The 23157-nt window shown below is 40.9% G+C and overlaps 1 protein-coding gene across 5 annotated transcripts in view; it reads left to right on the plus strand.

The window, feature by feature from the left end:
- Nucleotides 1–22275, plus strand: part of WDFY3 (WD repeat and FYVE domain containing 3) — a 154898-nt gene extending 132623 nt beyond the window's left edge. For all 5 annotated transcript variants that reach the window (XM_083861005.1, XM_083861006.1, XM_083861007.1 and 2 more), the window contains 17 exons: nt 358–412; nt 761–880; nt 1571–1688; nt 2787–2893; nt 3414–3567; nt 5146–5237; nt 5567–5779; nt 7438–7585; nt 8390–8544; nt 8837–8995; nt 13936–14115; nt 15144–15326; nt 15911–16007; nt 17036–17365; nt 17560–17671; nt 17997–18194; nt 18711–22275. In XM_083861005.1, the coding sequence (XP_083717131.1) occupies nt 358–412; nt 761–880; nt 1571–1688; nt 2787–2893; nt 3414–3567; nt 5146–5237; nt 5567–5779; nt 7438–7585; nt 8390–8544; nt 8837–8995; nt 13936–14115; nt 15144–15326; nt 15911–16007; nt 17036–17365; nt 17560–17671; nt 17997–18194; nt 18711–18831 (2542 nt within the window). In that variant the 3' untranslated portion in view covers nt 18832–22275. The remainder of the gene's footprint in view (nt 1–357; nt 413–760; nt 881–1570; nt 1689–2786; nt 2894–3413; nt 3568–5145; nt 5238–5566; nt 5780–7437; nt 7586–8389; nt 8545–8836; nt 8996–13935; nt 14116–15143; nt 15327–15910; nt 16008–17035; nt 17366–17559; nt 17672–17996; nt 18195–18710) is intronic.
- Nucleotides 22276–23157: the final 882 nt, after the last annotated feature.

Below are 23157 nucleotides of genomic sequence, written 5' to 3' on the forward strand. Positions count from 1 at the left end.
ATGATGCTTGCACTGATGTCAGGGTTATCTGCAGAGTATCAGAATTAACACTGTCAGTACACAGACACAGTCTGAAGGGAATTGTAGTGCTGAAGCCATTAGATTTATCCAAGTTGTTAAAAATACTTTGCTCATCAGCCACCACTTGCACTGAATTGCATGATTAACATGCATAATTTTTACAGTGTGTGTTTAGAATTCTAAAAAAAGTTACTGCTAAAGCAAAAATGAAGAGAGACATGTTCTTCTATTTGTTGCAATTCATAACTTTTAATCTTGAAATTTTGGGTTGTCTTGTGAAGATATAACCCAGCTCTTACTGCTAAGTCAAAAAATAAACTTTCTTCTTCCCGCTAGGTCTGGCTTGCTTAGCACTTTAGTGGGAGAAAAATCTGTTACTCAAAGATGGGAAGTAAGTATGAAAATGTTGTAGTAATTTTTTGTATTAAATTCCCCGTTTTGTAGTGATACATAAATAGTCAGTACACGTAAGTTGCATCCTCTTATTTTAATAGGTGGAACATACTGCTATAGAAAGCATGTCTTAGCATTTAATTTTTAGTATTTCATGATATCATTATCAAATAGGAAATGGTTCTACTGTTGAAAATGTGGGGGGAGGGCTGTAGTAAAAGTAGAATGAGCATTGCAATATTGAAGTAAGTTTCTAAGTTTGGGGAGGGCTGCACATTGACAGCCTGGCAGGTTGACATTTGACTTTTGTAAAGTGAAATCTTTGCTGTTATCTGTCTTCCTTAAGAGAGGAGAAATCAGTAATTTCCAGTACCTGATGCACTTAAACACTCTGGCTGGCAGATCCTATAACGACCTCATGCAGTACCCTGTCTTTCCCTGGATCCTCGCAGATTATGACTCAGAGGTAAATCAAACATCTTGTCAGCTTTGTTAGTAATCTTTTATAAACTGGAGGTTACTATTTTGTTTCTCCCACTTCCCAACAGGGAGGGTATTAGAGAATCTTGATTACGTTGATTTTACAGATGTTGTTGGTCTGTGCACAGGTGAGGGTTGGGATCCAGAAAGACATTTGTCCCTCTGCCTTGCAGCAGTTCCTGTAAATGTCTGCATTAGCTTTAAACTGAGTATCCTGAAGTACGCTAAGCCCACAGAGAAAGCATCCTTGTCCAGAAGACTGTGGTAGGAGCTCCTATGAAATCTGGCCCCATGGTGAAAGAATTTAGTTTTGGAAAAGGTGAAACATCCTATTAATGCTTTTGTGGACAGCCATTGCCACCAACCAGACCATTATATAAAATATTGTTAGAGGGCCTGTTGAGTGTTTGTGAAAAAATTAGGGGGAATTAGGGACAGGATAAGAGGAGCAGGGAAAAAGTTATGCAGAGCCCAGATGTGATTTAAAATAAAACATGTTAGCTCTCTTGGATCAGACTGAAGGACTGTTTTAAGTATATCCAACATTGCACTTGCTGTGTGTGTAGAAAGAAGGGATAACAGCCTTAGGAGGTAGGTGGTGTTAACTCTGGTAATCAGCAGCATTGAAAGGATGTGGTTTGGTTTTATAAAATTGTTGTCTGTTTTATTTTTAAAGGAATTGGATCTTACAAATCCCAAAACATTCAGAAACCTGGCCAAGCCAATGGGAGCTCAAACAGAGGACAGGTTAGCCCAGTACAAGAAGCGATACAAGGATTGGGAAGATCCCAATGGTAAGTAATAATCCATCCTGCAGAAAGAGCAGAGGAACATGTGCCTGTCATCAAGGGAGGGACTCACAGATTTTTTTTTTATAATGTGGTTAAAGAGATCTGGATATGGATGTGCAGAGCTCTGCCATGTTTTTTTAGTGAGTGTCCAACAAAGACTTAAATTAGAACAAATGGGCATTGGCTTTCTATCTGTGTTGTTTGTTTTAAATCCAAATGACAGCTTTGTTTATATGTAGAAACAAAGACAGAGCAGTTGCACATTTAGATGAGTTTAACATTATCTAAAGAGTGGAATGGGCAGGCACGTGAAGCACAGAACCAGCTGTGTCTCCTAATACAGTTTGATTGCTGCCGTATGAAAATTAGTACAAAGAATGCAAATGCTTCTGCATTAGCAGTGTTCTAGCTTTTTCCTTTCTAATCTTAAAGTGTGTTTTTTTTGGCTAAGGAAACAGCAGCTTCTTAGCTAAAAAAGCCTCAGAATGAGATGCAATTAAGTTACCTATTCATGATTTTAGATCTTCCTTATATATTGAAAATAAAACTTTTGTGTTTGGCAAGACAAGTTTTCTTGTGTGCTTTCATTGAAGACGGAGGCCTGTTTAACTACTGCAGTGCTATTCTGTGTCAAACAGCAGTTGATGGCAAAGATACTCATTTCTAGAAACAAATCAGTATTTTCTAAGTGTACTTATGCAGACGTTTTGCCAGGAAATAAAGAAAGTAAAAGCGGTACAAAATCTGTAGGTAATAGTTTTGATATGTATTTCTGCCCAAGATTTTAAATTCATAGTAAAAAGTAAGCAGAAATCACTGTCATTGCACTGCAACATTTCAGTTAGTTAAAATAAAAAATGAGTAAGCATTCAGTACTGCTTTGCAGAACCCTGTTGAATTAGGGCTACTGCACTGCAGCCCAAACTCAAGTGACAAAACATAAAGCTTTCAGACATCTGAGAATGAAAATCACAAATTCCAATTTTGAATGCGTCCAAGGCTACAGAGTAATCAAAATACAGTGCTAGTATTTTTTTCCATTAGTACTGATTCTGCCAGCTAACTACTTAATTTCTCCTATGTTTATGACTTAATCTGCAGGGGAAACCCCAGCTTATCACTATGGGACCCACTATTCCTCAGCCATGATCGTGGCTTCCTATCTTGTCCGGATGGAGCCTTTTACTCAGATTTTCTTACGGTTACAGGTAACAATTACATCACCTCACTTCAAGCTTCTTGCCTGCTGTGCATTTCAGATATCACTGGGAAATAAGATCAGTCTGCTTTGTTTTCATTAAATATCATAGAAGAAATAGCAGAGTTCTTATTGCCTGGCAGGTTTTTGATGTGTCTTTTTAAAAGACGTGATGGAATTCACCTTTTTTTTTTTCTTGTAGTTTGAACAATTTTCTGAATGCACACAAAACAAAGTAGCAGCAGATAAAAGCTGAATTCTTATTGTGAAAAATATTTTGCTGTTTCTCTAAAAGAGACTAGACTTGAAATCAGACAGATGACTTTTTTCTTAAAGTTCTGTACCTATATTTTCTGTTACCATGTACCTGAAAGCGATGCAGCTGATCAGATTGGTTGTGTGAGAGAAAGAAACATGCTGTGTTCTAGTGCCTTCATTTGGCAGAGGACGTTGTGATTTGCCTCCCTGGCAAGGGCTGCCCTGCCGAGGCGGGGCTGTGCCACTGACGTGCTGCTCTCTGTGCCTGGCAGGGCGGGCACTTTGACCTGGCTGACCGCATGTTCCACAGCGTGCGCGAGGCGTGGTACTCCGCCTCCAAACACAACATGGCTGATGTCAAGGAGCTCATCCCCGAGTTCTTCTACCTCCCCGAGTTCCTGCTCAACTCCAACAATTTTGACCTGGGTAAGCAGTAAGAGCTTGATAGCAGCGCTGTGGGTGGGAGAGCAGAGCCAGGCAGGCTTCAGATATCTTCTCAAGCAGTGAGTGTTCATTTTAAGCAGTTAATACAAAGTTCCTTCTGAGAATTGCAGAACTACTTAGTCCCTGAAAGTATTTTTGTTTGGAGTGATGTATTTTTGTCAATTTTGGTTTTTTACCAGTTCAAAATCCACAGATAATCATGTTTTACTTGGAGTTTTTCTGCTTTGCATTTTTTTCCATGTAACCTATTCCATGATGGTGTTTGCCATCCTTGTTGTTTATTTTTTTAAGCCTCTCAAAATCTATTTGACAAATTTTCACTTGTAGACCTTCATTTGAAAATATTTCTAAAGGTTTTTTGAATTGTCACAGCTTTTGTGACAGTGATTATTCAGCAGGACTCATGTAAGAGACCTGTTGGTTGGAGATGGATATAACTTACATGTCACTCTTAACAGTGGCATTAAGCTCTTACATTCTGAGCTCTGTGCTGTGAATCTAATAGCAATAATAAAGATTAATCAAATAGGTTTTAATGACCTCTCAAAGCTTTTATTCAGAATCTATTGTAAGAGACAGGAAGCACAACCTTACAAAAAAAGAAAAGCAAAACCCAAAGAACACCCAGCAAAACCTCTCCCAGCTATATTTTACACAGAAGAATATGGGTATTACTGAAAAAATGTTGAGCTCTTGTCCACTTATCTTTGATAATTTTGGACTGTAACCACTGGAAATTCTTCACTAACATTTGAACCAACAGTAGAAAAGGTTTTTTTAGGAACAGTTGTCAAACACTGAGGTACTTTTGATTGTGGTAATCTGTAGCAATCCTGCTCCCCTTTCTCCCAAGTGAAAAAAAAAAAGGAAGATTTGAAGTTTGGTGATGCAAGTAATGTTTCTGTTGGAGCATTGCACTTATGTTCTTTTGTGAGCCACTGTAAAGTTGGAAATTTGTTGGCGTTCCTCTGAGTTAACGGGGAAGTGCAAAATTGTCCTTTGATAACAAGTGACAGAACAAAAATGTAACTGAGGGGTTTTACCAGATATATTTTTGGTGATTACAGCATGCCACCATTTAATGTCCAGAGTGAGAATGGAGCCGTCCAGGACAGGGTGATGTGCCTAGGCCATGGGCACATCAGGGGAATTGCCAGTATCCTTGGGCATGGAGCTTGTGGGGGATACCAGTTAACTCTGCACTGTTAGGAAATGAGTATTTGCTACACATCACAGGAATACAGGCTATTCTCAGGAATAAAATGACAATTTCATTCTATGATACAACACTGTTTTTCTCTTCAGAAGCCTTTGTGAGGAGTATTTGGATTCTTTCTCCTGAAAGCAATCTTACATGACCTAACAAATAAGGCAGAATTTTTCATGTTTTATTGCCAGACATTTAAGACCAAGATAGTATTTTAAAGAAAAGACTGAAATGGCTTCTTTTATATATACAGAATCCTAGAATTTGATTTTTTTATTATTTTCTTTTCCACCTTTTCTGTTGCAGTTCAGTCTCAGTGCTTCTGTCTAAATTTTTTCCTTCTTTTTGTTTAGGTTGTAAACAAAATGGCACTAAACTTGGTGATGTAATACTCCCTCCATGGGCAAAGGGAGATCCTCGTGAATTTATCAGAGTCCATCGGGAGGTAATTTGAATTTTAATGGTGACAGTAGAAAATTTCTGTTGGGACTTTCCACTGCACATTAATCTAAGCTCAATTTGTGCAGTCACAGGCCAGTCTGTGGGTTCAGGGTTAGTGTCTGATTGTTGCCAAGGTCTGTAGAACCAGTGTTTCCATCTCCTTCCTTTTTGGCTACAGAGTATTTTGAGGCAAGACTTGCTTCAATGAAAAGCTTTATCAAAATGTAACAAAAATATATTAAATCATATTCTGCGTTTTTTCTTGTGGCAAGTGTAGTAAACTCAACCAGTGAGCAATTTGTCTCATTTTAATGCATGCCTTCTGAATTTCAGGCTCTGGAATGTGACTTTGTGAGTGCTCACCTGCATGAGTGGATTGACTTGATCTTTGGCTATAAACAGCAAGGTCCTGCTGCAGTAGAAGCTGTAAATGTCTTTCACCATCTCTTCTATGAGGGACAAGTGGACATATATAACATCAATGATCCATTAAAAGAGACAGCTACCATAGGATTCATTAATAACTTTGGACAGATACCAAAGCAGGTATACCCATTGTAGAATTCTTATTTTCTAGTTAACACTCAAATTGAAATGTGTTAATATAAAACAAGAAGGTCTTTTAGGAATGAAACTACTTGGGAGTGTTTATTCATAAATATTCTTCCAATGATATTAAATCAATTATGTTTCCAACATAAATTACACAAAGATCAACTTTAGGCTTTGCTTGTGAGATTAGAAATGTCTGTTTTTCCCCTTTACATCCTTAAAATAAAGACATAATAAATTATGGCTCAACTCTAAAATTCAGCATTAAAAAAAAGAGAAGTATGTTCCTACTGCAAAGTCATAGGGGAGGAATGAAAGTGCAGTTTCAAAGTAATGCCTAATGTTAAGGTATTTGAAGTTACCCCGTAATAAAATAATTTTTTTAATAACTTCTGCTCCTATTTTTTATCCCAGTCTTGTGGATGATTCACTCTTGTAGGACAGCTGTAGTTAAGGAGCTATAAAGATCTGTTTTTGGTGTAGCTTTCAAGTTGTATTCTCTTCAAGAGATTACATTAAATAATTCAAAGTAATATTAAATCCAGGGGTTCAGGTTTTGAGGGTCTCAGTGTTTATTGTTTTGATTTGAGTTTTTTATTGGTCATTTCTTTGGAGTCTTTTTGCTATCCAGTGAAAATCTTAAATGTCATTGAATGTTTCCAATCCTAGATCTGGTGGAAGCCACAGATACCTTCAGCAATTCGCTGGGAACTCAAGCTGTGTGCTGGACGCTCTAAACTCAACTCTCAGTACATGTTTTAGGACAGCCACAGGATATTTCCTGTGGCAACCCACTTAGAGCTGTCTCTCATTGCTTGGAAGGAAGGCTAAGAACTGCTCATCTGTCTTCTGTGGCTTTTCTCCTTTCCCTTCCTTTCTCTCTCTCAATAATCTAATTGTATAGTGGCTATAGGGTTTTCTCCTCTTATGTAATAGCCAGTCCCTGTGTTGTGATGATAATCAGACCAGCTAAAGCCAGATGGACAGACAGGGAACTGGGGCAGAGGGCAGGGCAATAGAAGAGCACTGCAGCTGGGTCCAGAGCTCTGCCTGAATCTTCAGATGCCAGTTAGGTACAAACCTGTGGTGTAATCCTACCAGGAATTGCATGATGTTTTGCTAGAGGAAATAGACTGCAATAAACTTGGGAAACTCAAAACTTCCTTAAGGCTTTGTTGGTGGTGAGTGCTCTTGGAGCACATTTCTATGTAACTATAGAGTTTTGCTATTCCCCTCTGTTATTTTCCATGGGAGATCCAGGGCAGGCTGTCTCAGTGACATGGCTGCTGTGCATTTTTATACTCCTTTCCTGCATGATGTAACATGCATCTTCTTTATCACATCTCTTCCACTAGTAATGTGCCTGGCAGTTTGGGTTTGTCGTTTAAAAAGTTGTGATGCAAGACATTGCAGAGCTGGTAGTGTGTTTGAAAGAGGGCTCTCCCAGACTCCATGAGGGTGCTTAGATGCCACAGGCCTGAGGGGACAAAGCAACTCCACTCCTTGTTGGTTTCCATGTTGTTTGTTGAAGGTTATTGAAATGTTCACCGTGAGTTATTACTGAATACTTGGACATAATTATGATCTTTTTAAGCTTGTGCCCTTGGGAACCAGTAATTTTTGATGATCATTAGTTTCTTGATGAATTCCAGCTCTTCAAAAAACCCCACCCACCAAAGCGTGTTAGGAGCCGTCTGAATGGAGAGGCTGTGGGGACCTCTGTGCCCCCTGGCTCCACAGGTGACAAGATCTTCTTCCATCATTTGGACAACTTGCGGCCATCTCTTGCCCCAGTGAAAGGTAAACTTTAAACTCACAGCAGCTCTTGTTTCTTTGCCCAAGCATTCAGGGTTTCAGCAAGGTAGTACTTTTCTGTCTTTCTTACTTCTAACATTCTTACTGCCTGTAGTTTTGTGAGGGAGACAAATAGAAAATATCCTAATGCTGTAAGATTGTTCTTAGCTACCTTAAAGGAACTTGGAAAACACCATAGCTGCACCAGTTTAATATGACATTTTTTAAATAGAAGGATAAAATGGAGCCCAAGCACCTTTTTATAGATTCGAATTTAACTAGCAACATTCAGAGTACGTTGTTTCTGGACCTGTGATAGCCTCTATTTTTGTGATTTTCACAGCAAAAGGAGTATTTATCTCAGTGCCGAGAAATACTAAGGAATGTTGTCAGGGAAATGTGGTGTTGGTAGCTGCACTTAGACAAAAGAAAGTGGTTTTTGACTTCATATCTCACATTGGACTGAACAAAACTTAATTGTCTGCAAGGCAGGTAAATGCTATACAGGAGTTTCTTTCCTGAGTAAAGGTATGTGTGGCTCCATGCTGTGAAGAGAGAAGAACATTCTCTTAAATGGGGCATAGCAGGGCTTAGAGAGAAGACTCTAAGTCAGGAAATTAGAAAGCAATGATCTATATTTGGCTCTACATTTGTTAGGAATGAAGCAAAAATTGCTATCACTGCAGCTGAAGCAAAGAATGTATAAATAGCCACTACTGAGACCTTGCTTTGGCAGAGCAGCAGGTACTTAGAGGTCACATAGTATTTGTCTCTCCCTGCAATAAAACGTAACCCCATCTTCTCTTTCAGAGCTCAAGGAGCCTGTGGGGCAGATTGTGTGTACTGATAAAGGCATTCTGGCAGTAGAACAGAACAAGGTTCTCATCCCACCCACATGGAATAAAACGTTTGCCTGGGGCTATGCAGACCTCAGCTGCAGACTGGGTACCTATGAGTCAGACAAGGTTTGTAATCTGAATTTTGTTCCAGCAATCAGTATCCAATAGTGAAAAAAAAAAAAAACAACCTAAAAATGGACATGTATTTCACATATGAATGAAATAATCTCCTGCTGCATCAATTTTATTGCTCCCTCTTGAGAGTCTTTATCTGAATGGTGGCAGAATAGTATTAACTCATAATAGTTTTTTACCAGGTCTCAGTGACTTAATGGCTGCAAGGTAGCAGCCAGGTTTTTATTTTTTATCCTACAGAGTACTAATTCTGCAAGTAATTCTTTGTTTTCTGCATTTTTAGGCCGTGATTGTTTATGAATGCTTGTCAGAATGGGGTCAGATCCTGTGTGCCATTTGCCCCAACCCTAAACTAGTTATCACTGGAGGAACAAGCACAGCAGTGTGTGTGTGGGAAATGGGTGTCTCCAAAGAAAAAGCTAAAGCCCTCACACTGAAACAGGTAAAATACAATAGAACTGCCTTTCATGTAAATTAATGTTATAGATCAGAATAATTACATAATGAGTGTTGGTCACCTTTGAAACCATGAGTCCAGCAGATGTCTGGAGAATGGAGTAGTTGAGATAGTGATCTGCTTTGAAAGTGGGCAAATTGCATCTTTAAGATTGCACTTTTCTTAAGAATAGTGGATCACCTGGAGCTTTCTGGAGAGAAAGGGAATTCGGTAGTGATGTTATAAAAATTATACAGGTGAGTTTTGTGAAATGATCTGCTTTGTAGTGTTATGTGTAATACCCCCATCTAAAAACTGTCAGGAACGACAGTGGAAGGAGGCTGCCTTAAAGGTTAATTTTCCTCTTTTTAAAAAAAAATTAATTACAGCAGTTTTTTATTGCGAGGAAGGAGTCCGAGTATCAAACAACACCAGTGTGATTAGGTTTGATCTCCCCATTTATTCTTTATTCCCTATATTTATGTGGTTACAAGGTAGAAGCAGGCACAGCTAAACCACTTGGGATTAGTTAAAATCTTACATTCAAGCACTCTGAGTAATTGTTCATTGGTTCTTGTCTTCTGGCAGCAAATTCTTCTTTATTCTGTCTTGTAAACAGCAGTTCTGTCTTATGAACAGCAATTCTGTCTTTAAACATCTATGAGAAGGTACAGCAACTTGCTACATGTCTTCAGCTTCCGTGAGGAGGCATCTGTGAAAGGGACCAACTAGTGATTGCATTTGCTACTTTCTTGCTAATTCAAGGCAAAGTAAGAGCAGCACAGCACTCAGGCACAGTACAAAACCTCATACTGTTCCCTGAGAGCAGGGATTGTTCAAACCTTCGATCAATAAATTGTGGCCTCTCTTCTAAATATACTTGTACAATTCCCCCTCTTTCTTTTTGAACAATCCATGCTTGATTCACCACCTTTTCAAAGCCGTTCTTCACACAAGAAAGTGTCAAGCATCCAACAAGAACAAATATCAACAAGTACCCACAAAATCGCAGACCTTCTGTAATTAGTTCCTTTAGCCAGTTTGGAATGTTACCAAACCAATTGGTCAAATAGCTATCTAACAGGCCTTGTTCTTGTTGGATACTCTGAGTCTGCTGTCGTAGATACTTCAATTTTTTATGTATAGATTCACTGTGATCACTAAGATTCATACAACACATTCCTTCAAGATCCTCACATCCATGGCCTTGTGACAGCAGCAAGAAGTTGATAGCGGCTCTGTTTTGTAAAATTGCATGCCTTAAACTATTTTGACCCATTATCAATTCTTCTATTACCATGGTAGTTGCATTTGATTGCTTTTTAACGCAACAAGCTCAATGTGCTAAATTCTTCAAAGCACTTCCAGCAGCTGCGCCTGGTGTAAATATGGATAAAAGGGTTCTAGCTGTAACACTCATGAATTATCATTACATTTCAGAGTTAATCCCAATGATCTTTTCTGCCTTCGCACATGATCAGTCATGGTCATGTCAAGCCATTGTCTCATGGAAGGGGCTAACAGAGTTAGTTTTCCCAAGTAACATGGACCTCCAAATACATTTGAGGAAATTCCTTGCCAGGCACAGTCAATTTTCGACAAGCTGCAGTAGCATGACTATAAACTTGACACTTGTCACACCAGACAGTCTGACTGCAATTTGTCCTTAAATGTCCTGACTCTCCACATGGATACCATGGTCCTAGAATTTCTCCTTGCTTCTATTTGGAACGAACAGTTGTTGAATGTTGCACCCCTGCTTTTAAAGCAGCTGCTATTAACTTGGTCCATGATCCCATTGCTTCTTTCACAACTTTAGCTACCATAGCGATCTGAGATTGTTGCTCTGCCCTGCTGACATGCAAAAACATTTCCTCAACAGGTGATCCTTGTGGTAAATTCACCAGCATAGTTTTTGTTTTGCTGTTGGCACTGTCAAATGCAAGAAGTCTATAAGGATGATCTTTCGTTTCAGTTGGTAAATCTGAATTTTCTTGGAGTGAATCATACAGACGATTGACAAAATGAGAATAATTTTCACTGAGTCCTTGCTTTATATTAGAAAAAGTTGGAGCCTTTTTATCTTGTGGTATACTAAACAAAGCTTCTTGAGCAAGTTGAGCAGCCAAATGATGCAAAGCCAGAGGATATGATAACTGAGTTGATGTAGATGCATAATTTCCTCTTCCTGTAATCATGTCTGCAGTAGTTCCATATAAATCATGTCCATGGGGTCTCTGCTTGTTGGTTTCTGTTTGTGCCTTTCGGTACCATTCACTTTCCCACATTAAAAATTCAGATGGAGTCAACAATCTTGCTAAATTTTGACAGTCCACTGGAGCCATGACATCTGCTAAAAAAATCCACGTTATAATAGATTTTGCAGCTTCAGGTTTCAGTCCATGGTGAGTGACAGTTTGCTTTGCTTGTGGCAAAATCTTCCAGTCATGGGGTTTAACTGGGCAGGCAATGGATGCTGCTGCCTGCCATTGTCCTTCAAGTATAGTATCACAAATTACTCCTGACCACCTAGTGGATGAATTTCGCTGTACTTGCATAGAATCCAATTGAGGAGATGGGAAGGAAGCAGGATTTCTGCATATAGTAGTTTAAGTTCCATTACAGTTTGCCACAGCTGTGTGCAGGCTGTCCAAGAAGGAGCTGTTGGCTTTACTTGACATTTGTATTTTCCTTCTTGCTCAACAGTGAGATCTTTTAATTTTGTTAAAACTTTTTTCATCATATCTTCTATTTGTTCTTTGTCAGGCTTGTGACACTGGAGTGTTATTTTCTGACTGACTTGAACTGCTCGATCCACTAGATGGCAGTAGTGGATAACTTTTCAGAGAACCACCGCAAACTTCTCTTTTCTGCTCATTCTTTTGCTGAGAATTTGTTGGCAGGGATTCAGACACCTTTTCTTGCTTTTTTACATGGCATTGCATACTTTCAACTGAACTCTCTGGCACTGCGACCATTCCCCTGATGGGCTGCATGAAACCATTGCCAAAAAGATTTGCAAAGCATCCAGGCTTTCACTTTTCAGCACTCTCAGAAGGCTGTGGGCTCAGTGCCTGGGCAGCAAGCAATGCTACATGTTGCTCACTTTCATTTCTCTCAATGCTTCAGACACCAACTTCCAAATGCCTCCAAAGCTCTGAGCTTCTTTTCCTACTTTCCCTCCTTCAATCACTTTCTGCCAGAGACATTCTCCAACGCTTTGCCATTCCCCAGGGCTAAACAGCAGAGAGATTTCTTGTAAATGTCCCTGCTTCTGTGGCCACTTCACTAAATCGTGAAAGTGCTTTGCTTCTGTTGCTTTCCCTCTCTTAGAGAGAATATTTTGCAACAGGTGAACTGCAGCATCTAACTCCATTTGCTCGCAGTTCTTACCTTGCAGAAGTCTGAGGCACACTTCTCAGAATCCAGCTCCCACTTTTCTTTGATGGAGCCACTTCTGTGTCTCCTTTCCCGGAACTCCTGTCTCTGTGTCCAGAGTTTGAAGCTTCACTGCCGATTTTCCGTCATGTCGGCGGTCACCAGTTATTACGAGGAAGGAGTCCAAGTATCAAACAACACCAATGTGATTAGGTTTGATCTCCCCATTTATTCTTTATTCCCTGTATTTTTGTGGTTACAAGGTAGAAGCAGGCACAGCTAAACAACTTCTGATTGGTTAAAATCTTACATTCAAGCACTCTGAGTAATCGTTCATTGGTTCTTGTCTTCTGGCAGCAAATTCTTCTTTATTCTGTCTTATGAATAGCATTTCTGTCTTTAAACATCTATGAGAAGGTACAGCAACTTGCTACATGTCTTCAGCTTCCGTGAGGAGGCATCTGTGAAAGGGACCAACAAGCTGTCACATTTGCTACTTTCTTGCTAATTCAAGGCAAAGTAAGAACAGCACAGCACTCAGGCACAGTACAAAACCTCATACTGTTCCCTGAGAGCAGGGATTGTTCAAACCTTCGATCAATAAATTGTGGTCTCTCTCTTCTAAATATTCTTCTACAGTTTTGAATCTAAAACAACCACCCTTGCTTTAAAGTCAGCTGCAGCTAAGTGCAGAGTAAGTTTTGTGTGTTTACTAGAAAAACCAAACCCATCAAATGTAACCAAAAATGCCCAACCACAACTAAGTCAAAATATTCTAGCAGCTGTGTATCATTGTTATAGGTTGAGCTACTGTTCCATCAGCATCTTAATAGCAGGATTCTCGTTTTAGAGGAAGCCTTTTCCTCAAATTTATGAAAAGAAATTTAGAAAATTATTTAATAACTTCCCTTGTGCAGTAGTCAACTGTCCAGAGCTGCTTTTCTTTTTTTTTAAAACCATACAAGATAAAAACACTATTCGCGAATTTTGGGGTAGCATATTTGTATTCAGCAAGTTTTTTTTTAACTGACTACAGTGCAGTAATCTGACTGTATTTTAGATTCTTTTTCCAGTAGTTAGATTTAGCCTAAAATGGAAAAGTAGGGTTTAATATGAGTAGATGCTCATATTTTTCTTCTCCTTCCAATTGACTGCCTTTTTGGTCACAACACTTTCTTGTCTCTTTTGTCTTCTCTTAGTCATCAGCAGTTACTAGAGGAGTCATTAACTTCTATTTTCAGAATGTAATTTCAGGTGCAGCCTGGAACACTTTCTGACCTTGTAAACAGGCTACTGATGCAGAATGGGGTTTTTCTTCAGTGGAAGGATCTGTAACATTAGACCCTTGAAATTTTGTTTTGTCAGCACTCTTTTTAAATGGAAAAAAAATCTTACTTTTACCATTGTCAGTTATGGAAATAGTTATCAACTGAAAACTTATAAGGTGGCTGCATCTTCTGATAGGATGTTCTGGTTATGGTATCTGAATCTTTCAGGTAAGAGGGTTTGATGTGGAATTTTTGTGCTCTCTCCTGATTTCTGCTTTTGCTCCTGACTGTGTTTTGCAGGCACTGCTGGGTCACACTGACACTGTCACGTGCTTAACGGCGTCGCTGGCATATCACATCATTGTCAGTGGGTCCCGGGACCGCACTTGCATCATCTGGGATCTCAACAAGCTCTCCTTCCTGACACAGCTCCGAGGGCACAGGGCTCCCATCTCAGCACTCTGTATCAATGAATTAACGGTGAGAGCCAACCTCCTTCCACCAGGCTGCACTGGGAACAGTAGCAAGAGTTGGAAATCATTAAACCAAAGGAAAAACAAACACTAGGCTCTCCTGTTAATTTGGCAGAACTGGTATAACTCATCTGAAGACTGATTAACAACTGATTTAGGGAATAATTTATTTGTCCAGAACTGTACGTGGGTGCATTCAATGCAGAATGGCTTGACCTCAGAAGTTATTAACAGTACTGGAAGCAGTATAGTTAGTGTGACATTCCAAGTGAGCTGCCAGACCTGCCGCAGGAGCTAAGAAAAGCTCTTAACATATGGCATTGGTTGACTTCTCTTGTCTTTAGCTGAATTTAAAGGAAACAGGGAATACCTTGGGTGAAATTGGAGTGGCAGTTGTAGTGGAAACACATGTATCCTAAAAGCTTCTGTCCCTGATGGTCCTGTGGGTTACAAGTCCCATTTATCCAGCTCCCATGCATGGCCATCAGGGCTGGATGGACTCTTATATCTGGAGCAGATGCAGTGGTTGAAATCAAGGCAAGAGAGAGCTGTAATGCAAGCAGGGGGTAGCAAGTGGCACAGTTTGTTAGCTGCTGGTGGACAGCACTTTAGACTTCAGCTCCTGTTTCCCTCTGCACTAGTTTGGACTGTTCCCAGTAAGGAAGCAAATGAAATTTAAAGTGGGACATATTTGTGAAAAAGAATGGGGTCAACATGAGCAGTCATTGGAAACTGAAAGTACTAAAAATAGGCTGTTGGATTGTTATGCTGTGAAAAGTGGAGGAATTGGACAACTCATTCTGTGCTGTAAATAGAACAAATAGGTTACTATTAAGTGTGGTTTTCTAGGTAGAGATTTTTAAAAAAATTGCATATAGTCCTAAAGGTTTGTTCAGCTGGTTAGATTCCCCTTGAATAGAACTTCCTGAGAAGTGCCACCTTGCAACTTGGCTTATAAATGAACTTGACATATTTTTTACTGAAGAATACCTGCAACTCTGTATTGAAATCTGGAGGCCTTCTTTGTCTTTGCAGGGAGACATTGTATCATGTGCTGGCACTTACATCCATGTGTGGAGCATTAATGGCAGCCCTACTGCAAGTGTAAACACCTTCACTGGCCGAAGCCAGCAAATCCTGTGTTGTTTTGTGTCAGAGATGAACGAGTGGGACACCCAGAACGTCATCGTAACGGGGCATTCGGACGGAGTTGTCCGGGTAAGTACCAGGAATCTCTGCCTGGAAAATAAAGTTTATGCCTTGGTGGTAGTACTGGTTAGAGAAGTCATGCCTATCCAGGATATCACAGTGTCCTGGCCAGGACCAAAAGCAGTCCTGATGTGTTTGGGAGTTTCACCTGAACAGTTCTTTCTCCTTTTTGATGCCTCCATTGGGATGTGGTAAGCAGCAAGAGTCAGCAGAGCATATGTTTTCCTTCTTGCTCTGTTTTGGTCACCAGCTTTCATGCTTGGAAGCCATTTTAGTTTCACACAATTGCCTTGAGGCAATTAATTTTGCTGCCTAGAAAGAAAAGAGAAACATTTCTGGTCACTACAAGTCTAACCCAATTTTCAGGACTTTTGTGTGCAGCTTTAACCAGAGTCTGCTGGTCAGGCATGAACACACATGTCCTCTTACAGTTTCTAGTCCTCAAAACCAGGGTTTAGTATGGAGATGTGACCTGCCTTGCATGCTACCACTGCAAATATACAGTTCTACTAAGCTATTTCAGCTCTACAAGTAGCTCAGGAAGAAGCCAAAAGTTTAGTAAGTATCACTCTGCTTATCCCCTGTCCCTCCAGTTCTGGCGGATGGAGTTTTTGCAAGTGCCAGAAACACCAGCTCCAGAGCCTGTGGAGATGCTGGAAATGCAAGAGGACTGCCAGGAAGCACAAATAGGTATGTTTCCTGACAAGTGTTTGGTGTTTCCCTGTTGTATCTGATCTTTGGTATAGGTAGGTGAAGTCCTGTGGTTTTACAGTGCAAAATGGAATGATGGAGATTTTATCTGAAAAGGCAGTACACATCCAGTGGGCACAATGAACAGAGCGTCTCAGTTCTGTGTTCACCACCTTACTTAAGTTAGTTTCATATTGTTACAAGTAGGAAAAGATGTTGCCCATCATAGCTTTTTTTTTCTGTGAAGGTGGAACTTTTCTCTGTATTTGTTTCTGCTGTTGGTACACTCAATGGATTGTCCAAAAACCAGGTATTTTTTAGTATGAAATGGAATTATAGCTCAGCATAACAGCTGAGCTAAATCTACAGATGGAACAGTTTAAACAAGACAAACAATGGTATCCCTTTCTGCCTTTGAAAGTTTTTGGTCTGTGCTTTATGTGACTGTGTTTTTTAGCCATCTCATCTTCCTCTTTCCCTCTTCATATTGAAGATATGATCTGGATTTGGATCTGAATCTCGTGATGCTCATTAGTAATTATCATATAAATACAGCTTTTGGTTATTTTCAGTGTCACTTGGAGTATAAATGTCTTTGGTAATTGCTTTTTTGCATTAACAAATCCTGTTTTTAACAAGTCTACATTATATTTTTCAGTCAGAGTTCCAGCATAGCTGACTATGCTATTTGTGTAAGTTTTCCTGAAAGGTTTTGCTAACTTGAGTGTTTCTGAAGTTCTTGCTCTTGTTGTCTATCATAGATCCTCAGAGGGACTATTGTAGGAAATAGCTTCAGCTAAGGAGCATCATTCTCTGGCAACAGAAAAAAGTGCAAAAAATATGAATGGTATGATTCCTGGCAGGAGCTGAATCTCTGAAAAGGCTCTGAGATACCTGCATGCAGTGTCCCTCTCTCAGCAGTGTTGGTGCCTGTTGGGCTGCAAGCAGTGCAGCAGCAGAATGAGGAAAAAGCTCAGGCCATGACCAGGCTCACTAACAGCACCTTGTCCCCTGTTGTGCCAATCCAGGGCAGGAAGCCCACGAAGAGGACAGCAGTGACTCCGAGGCAGACGATCCATGCATAGGCCAGGACACAAAAGTTCAGGAGAGCCAGAGCCAACCAAGCAGCACCAGCCACAGGCCTCGGTCATCGTCAGCCAGAGCAGCAGCAGCATGGTCAGCAGACAGCGGCTCCGATGACTCCAGGCGTTGGTCAGACCAGCTCAGCTTGGATGAGAAAGATGGATTTATCTTTGTGAATTATTCGGAGGGACAAGCAAAAATGCATCCCCATGCTCAGGTTAACCACCCCCACCCCAGCTATGCTGAAGCACGGCACTACAGCAAGCTCAAACCAGGTAAAAGAAACGGTACACAGCCCTCAGTTTTATTCCTGAGTGAAATGTTATAGAAAAAGAATAAAACTTGAACATCTGAGGGAGATTTTGTTCCTACTACAAAGTTGCCACTACAAGTATGCTGGGGGAGGAGGGAACAAAAATGAGAAGGAGCAAATTTACTTTATCCCCTCCCACTTCCCACTCCTTTGTAGGATACAGATGGGAGCGTCAGCTGGTGTTCAGAAGCAAACTAACTATGCACACGGCATTTGATCGCAAAGACAACGCACACCCAGCAGAAATCACTGCGCTCGGCATCTCCAAGTGAGTAGCTCACACACGAGGACTTCAAACATCTTTGGATGTTGTCAGCAGGCAGCAGTGCCATTGTTCATAATGCTGTTTTGTGGGGCTTCTGTTTGGGGCAGCCTTCTTCAAGGGCTCAGATAAAAACACTGAGGAGGGGGAGACCTGTTCAGCTGCCCTGTGTTACACAGAGTGTTGCAGCTCTATTTCTCAGCTAGAGCAGGGTAATTGGGGTGTTAGTTACCACACCAGTACTTCACCATTTTACATTCTCTGACTTGTAAAATCAGGCATCGATTGCTGTGCCAGAGTTGTTGCAGGACCACTTTGCTTTTCCCTGCAGGGACCACAGCAGGATCCTGATCGGGGACGGGCGGGGCAGGGTGTTCAGCTGGTCCGTGAGCGATCAGCCGGGCCGGTCCGCGGCCGACCACTGGGTGAAGGACGAGGGCGGCGACAGCTGCTCGGGCTGCACCGTGCGCTTCTCGCTCACCGAGAGGCGGCACCACTGCAGGAACTGTGGACAGCTCTTCTGCCAGAAGTAAGCAGCCAACAGCCTCCTTTGGGCTCTATTCCATACAGGGGTTTGGGTGGGGTAAAGCTGTGAAATACCGCAGAACTCTGGTGAAAGGTTGAGACTGCTTGAATTATGTGCAAGACCGTGAGGTTGCTGATTTAAGGGCCGCTAGCAGGCAGCCTCATATAAAATATATGATATGGAGAATGTGTTTGAGCTCCCCTTACCCACAAACTGAAGTGCAGGTCTCCTCTCTGATCCACTGGGTCAGAGATGATATTTCTAGTTTTATCTGAGTCTAAACCGTTGGCAACAGCTGTTTTTAAGCTATCTGCCACACAGCCTCATTGCACTGACTCTCATTTAACTCATTTGAGTTAAATTCTGCTTCTGCCACACTGCATTGCATCTCCATGTCAAGGTGAGTTAGGACAGTTTTCTGGTGTTTGAGGTCATGGTGATAATTCCCACAGCTCAGTAGAAAATGGGTAGAAATGGAGAGGACCTGTGTTCAGTGATTGTGGTTTTTTTTCTCCACAGGTGCAGCCGGTTTCAGTCAGAAATCAAACGGCTGAAGATTTCATCACCAGTCAGGGTGTGCCAGAACTGCTTCTACAACCTGCAGCATGAGCGGGGCTCAGAGGAGGGGCCCAGAAATTGATGGGGGCCTGGCAAACCTCATCCAGCCCCGCTGTCACTCCAGGAACCAGGGAGAGCATTGGAAGGAATTGGAATTCTGTCTGTTTACACTTATGTTTATACTGCTTTCTAAGCACTAAGAGTCAAAAGGGATCATTGCATTGGTTTGTGTTGACAGAAGGCAGACGAGGAGGTGAACAGCGTAAGGAGAGAAGAGCAAGGCCCAGGAAGACATGGTTAATAACCACAAATCCAACAGAACTGGCAGCCCCTAAGCCCATGCTGATGTGGCTGTCAAGAAAATCCTCACTTATCCTAAACACCCCTTCTTGTCTTGTTTTGTAGAGTTAGTCATCTTAACTGGGGGGAGGGGAGGGCAAGGCTTTTTAGAAGATAGTTGTAAATCTGCCTTCTTCGCAAGCAACTGTGTATATTGTAAATAGGTATAACGGCCTTTTTATCTAAATATGAACTTAACTGCCTGTTACATGGGACTTCAGATTAACCACTGTACTTTGTGTGGCATCTTTATCTCATCTATCAATTTAAATACGAATGTTAAAAAAAAAAAAAAAAAAGAAAACTCGAAGGCATTATGTGTATTTCTGTTAAAAATCCAGTCTCTGCATGTTTGTTCTTTCAGTTGCCCACAGTATCTTAATTTAAGTGAGGCTATTCATAGAATTACATGGATTTTTAAAACAAAAAAACATTTTTGAGAATAGGAACTTGGAGTATTTTATTCTAGCTGTAAGATAACCAGGAACTAAATTGTACACTTGTGTTGCATTTTATACCAAACTATTTACCACCTCAGTGTTGTTCATATTTAATAAGGCCTCTTTTATACATATGTCAGAGCTGCAGTTTTAATTACTTACTGTTCATTAGCAGCTGATTCATGCAGTGCAAGAACCAGCTTTTACCTTCTTTAGTCAATAGCAGTTGGCTTTTGCATATAGGTACAGAATTAATTCCTTGTGCATAAAATTTAACCGCTGTTGTCCTGTAGCTTCTCTGCAAAAAAACCTTTTTGGAACAACAGGCATTGCTCTAAAGCAGAGTGATCTTGGTCATGTCAGAAATGCTCCTTGGAGCCCTCTTTGTCTTTCAGCACACACCATCAGCTTGAGGACAGCAGTAGATTTCCATTATGGTTTTTAAGTTTCAATATGAATTTAATTGCAGTATTTTTTTACTACTCTGTCGTTTATTTTGCACTACATGTGGGATGAAGTAGAGACACTGATACCCGCTGGGATTGGAGCACGTGCATTGGGATAGGCCCATGGACTTAATTTCTGCATGAGGTCTTGCCAGTGGGTTTTTGTTTGGGCAAGGGGGGAGAGGGAGGGCAGCAGGCAGGCTGGTGGTCGGTTTGGTTTTGTTTTTTAACATATGTGTATATATTTTGTAAATGGGTGACAAACTGATCTAGAGCTAGGTATATTCACAATGGATTCTTTTAAATAGAGGTAAGGATATGACTCAGACCAACAGAAGACAGGTGGCTCTGACAGTACTCGGGTGAATGTTGTCACTCAAAGGGGTGAGATTATCCTTCACTTGGAATGACTTGGGCAGGTTCTGGCCCTGGGATGGCAAATCCTTAAAACCAGCACTGTTGTTGGAATTGCACCATCAAAAATGCCAGGTCCCCTGTGTTGGGGTGAGCTCCTTCCAGAGGGTCCCTGGCACTGTGGGGGCACCCCTGTCTTCTCTTGATTTGAGCTTTTAGTGGTGAAAAATTTGTTAATTCTGACCACTTACTATTTACCCTGGTATCACATGTTTATGCACTGAAGGTTAAATATGTATTTTGATACTTGTTTGTTTATTATGTATGTGCTGGTCTGTAAAATGAAATATATTCCTGTTTTGGTATGTATACTAGGTCCCCAAATGAACAGAAAGGCTTCTCTAGAGCCCTTGCACACTGTTGAGTAAATGCAGGTTTGTTGAGCTTAGCTGACCCAAATTTTGGATCCAAAGAGTGATGGTCAAGTAGCCACGCTGACTACTGGCTACCTGGCAGATTTGACCCTAAAAACAGGAAGAGGTCCTTGGTAAGCATGTGCAGAGCACTGGAATTTCTGTGTTCAGCTGTTCTCTCTAACGTTGCCTTCACCCTTCCCAAAATGATGCAAAACCAGCATAGTTCAGAAGACAGGCTAGTGGCCTTAACGTTTTCTGTTTGAAGAAAAGGCTGTTTTAACAACTCTTAAATGCCTTTGAGTCCACAGCTTTCCCCCCCTTGCCTCCAGATTTCCAAATTACCCCCAAATTTATGGAAGCCTTCTTTTCTGTGGACTGCAGCGTGTACAGCCACGTGGTTAAACCCTGATAAAAGCAAGGCTATGCCAACAACACTGATGTGATGCAGCACTGAAGCCAGGACAGGGTCCTGCTGTGGGGTCCTGAGTGTGGGACTGTCAGCCACAGGCGCGTTGTACGGGTCTTGTTCCGTGCCTGTGACCCTCGCAGCACACAAAAGAAATCCTAATTCCTTACAAATTCTGCAGTGTGCAGGCTAGGCCCAGTTTACATTTTGCAAGCAAATCACCACAGCCCTCTGACTTGATTCTGTTCCCAAAAAACCACGTTTTTGCTTGTTGGAGGCGGAGGGGGACAAACACACCTGCTCGTATTTCCTCTGGCAGCTGGTGCTGTGGGCAACTGTGGTGTTCACGTGGGAGTGGGGTTTTTTTCCATTTCATTCGAGCTTCTAATGCAAATACTTGCTTTGTTTTCCATGTAAAAATCTGTTGAGCAAAAGTATACTCATGTACACTAACATTAGTAGACTGTATTCTCTGCAAGTACCTCACATGTCTTCTCCTGCCTTGTTCTTTGTAGTAAACTTATCCATGTACTCCTAACATTCGTATGTAGTGTGCAACTGTAATGTCATGCTTTTGAGAGGGGGTTGGCTGCTTCCAGCCAACATTCATCAGTTCAATAGCAAAACACTTTAGATAAGTTATTTTGCACTTTCTTATGTATAAAATTGGTAGAAACTTATATTTGCTTTGTATCATTTAAAGACTCCTTTTGTTTCGGTAAATGAACTGTGTATAAAATACTTATGCAGTTAAAACTGTTTTTAGAAAGTATTTTTAATTTCAGCAAGTTTGGTTACTTGTTGCATGACTATTAACACAGCTGACTTTTTGTGTCAGTGCAATGTATATTTTTTTTGTCCTGTTATTAACTTGTAAGCCCTAGTTAAATGGCCATTTATTTGTACAGCATCAGGAGTAAATTGAAGATAACTGGCTAAGACTGGAGTGTGGAATTTTGTACTATATTGCAGAATCCAATATCTGTTTTTTGGTGGTTACGTAAAAGGCCTGACGATTTACTATCTAGTGTGCAATCTGTGATATCTGAATGTTCATTGTATATTTGTCTCCAATGCAAAAAGGTAGAGTAACACAATTACAACAATACATGATTAAATGCAATAGTTCAGGTACTGAAGTATTTTTTTTTCATTTCAAATAAATACCTGCTATTTACCACCAAAAAGCTGTTTTGCATTTGTTGGAAAAACGCAACATTTGCAGTTGAATAAACGTTTTTAACTCGGGAGTGGTAACTAATGAGTAACATTTTTCTGTGTCATCACAGGGGTAAGTTTCTATTTCTTGTCACAGTTATGCTTTCTGAATGTGGGTATGGCCATCCTTGACGGTGCAACGTGACAGTGCCTGAGTTTGTTCTTTTTTGGTTTAAATTGTAGAGTGTGAATTCAGCAGAATCTGACAATGTGTAGAACAGTGAAAGCAGATAGAAAAGAATTAAGTTGTGCTGGTGAAGGGCAATGGAAAAGGAGGGAGTTACCGAAGCTATTTCCATGGCCTTGCTGAGTCATGTCTTGGTTATATAGGATGGTAATGTCCACTTCTCATAGGTTCAAGTATTTCACACTGGGCCATTTCCACATTTTAAATTTTTACATGCTCTGAAAAAGATGCTTTCTCTCCAACAGTTTTGTGGGAGTTACTGTGCTCAGCACTTGCCAGCCACAGCCTGAGTGTCCTTCTGCTGCCAGGGAGCAGGTCATGGATAAACATCACCAAAGCACTCTGAGCCAGGTAACCATGCCAACTACAGACCGTGGGGCCTGGCATAGCTTCCCATGCTTTTTTGGGAGAGATTTCTGGCTAACAGCAGCTGCAGGCTGCTCTGTGCAGCTGGGTTATTTACTGTATGCAGTATTTCAGGCTCGTTTTCCAGGCATGGTGGAGAGCAGAGATGCCAGTAACATTGGGAAGTGGTGGAGCCCACAATCCTGATGGACCTTTTGACTGGGAACGTACAGTCCCAGCCCTGTAAAATCCCAGCA

This window comes from Zosterops lateralis (genome assembly GCF_965231275.1).
Source record: "Zosterops lateralis genome assembly, chromosome: 5".
Taxonomy (NCBI): domain Eukaryota; kingdom Metazoa; phylum Chordata; class Aves; order Passeriformes; family Zosteropidae; genus Zosterops; species Zosterops lateralis.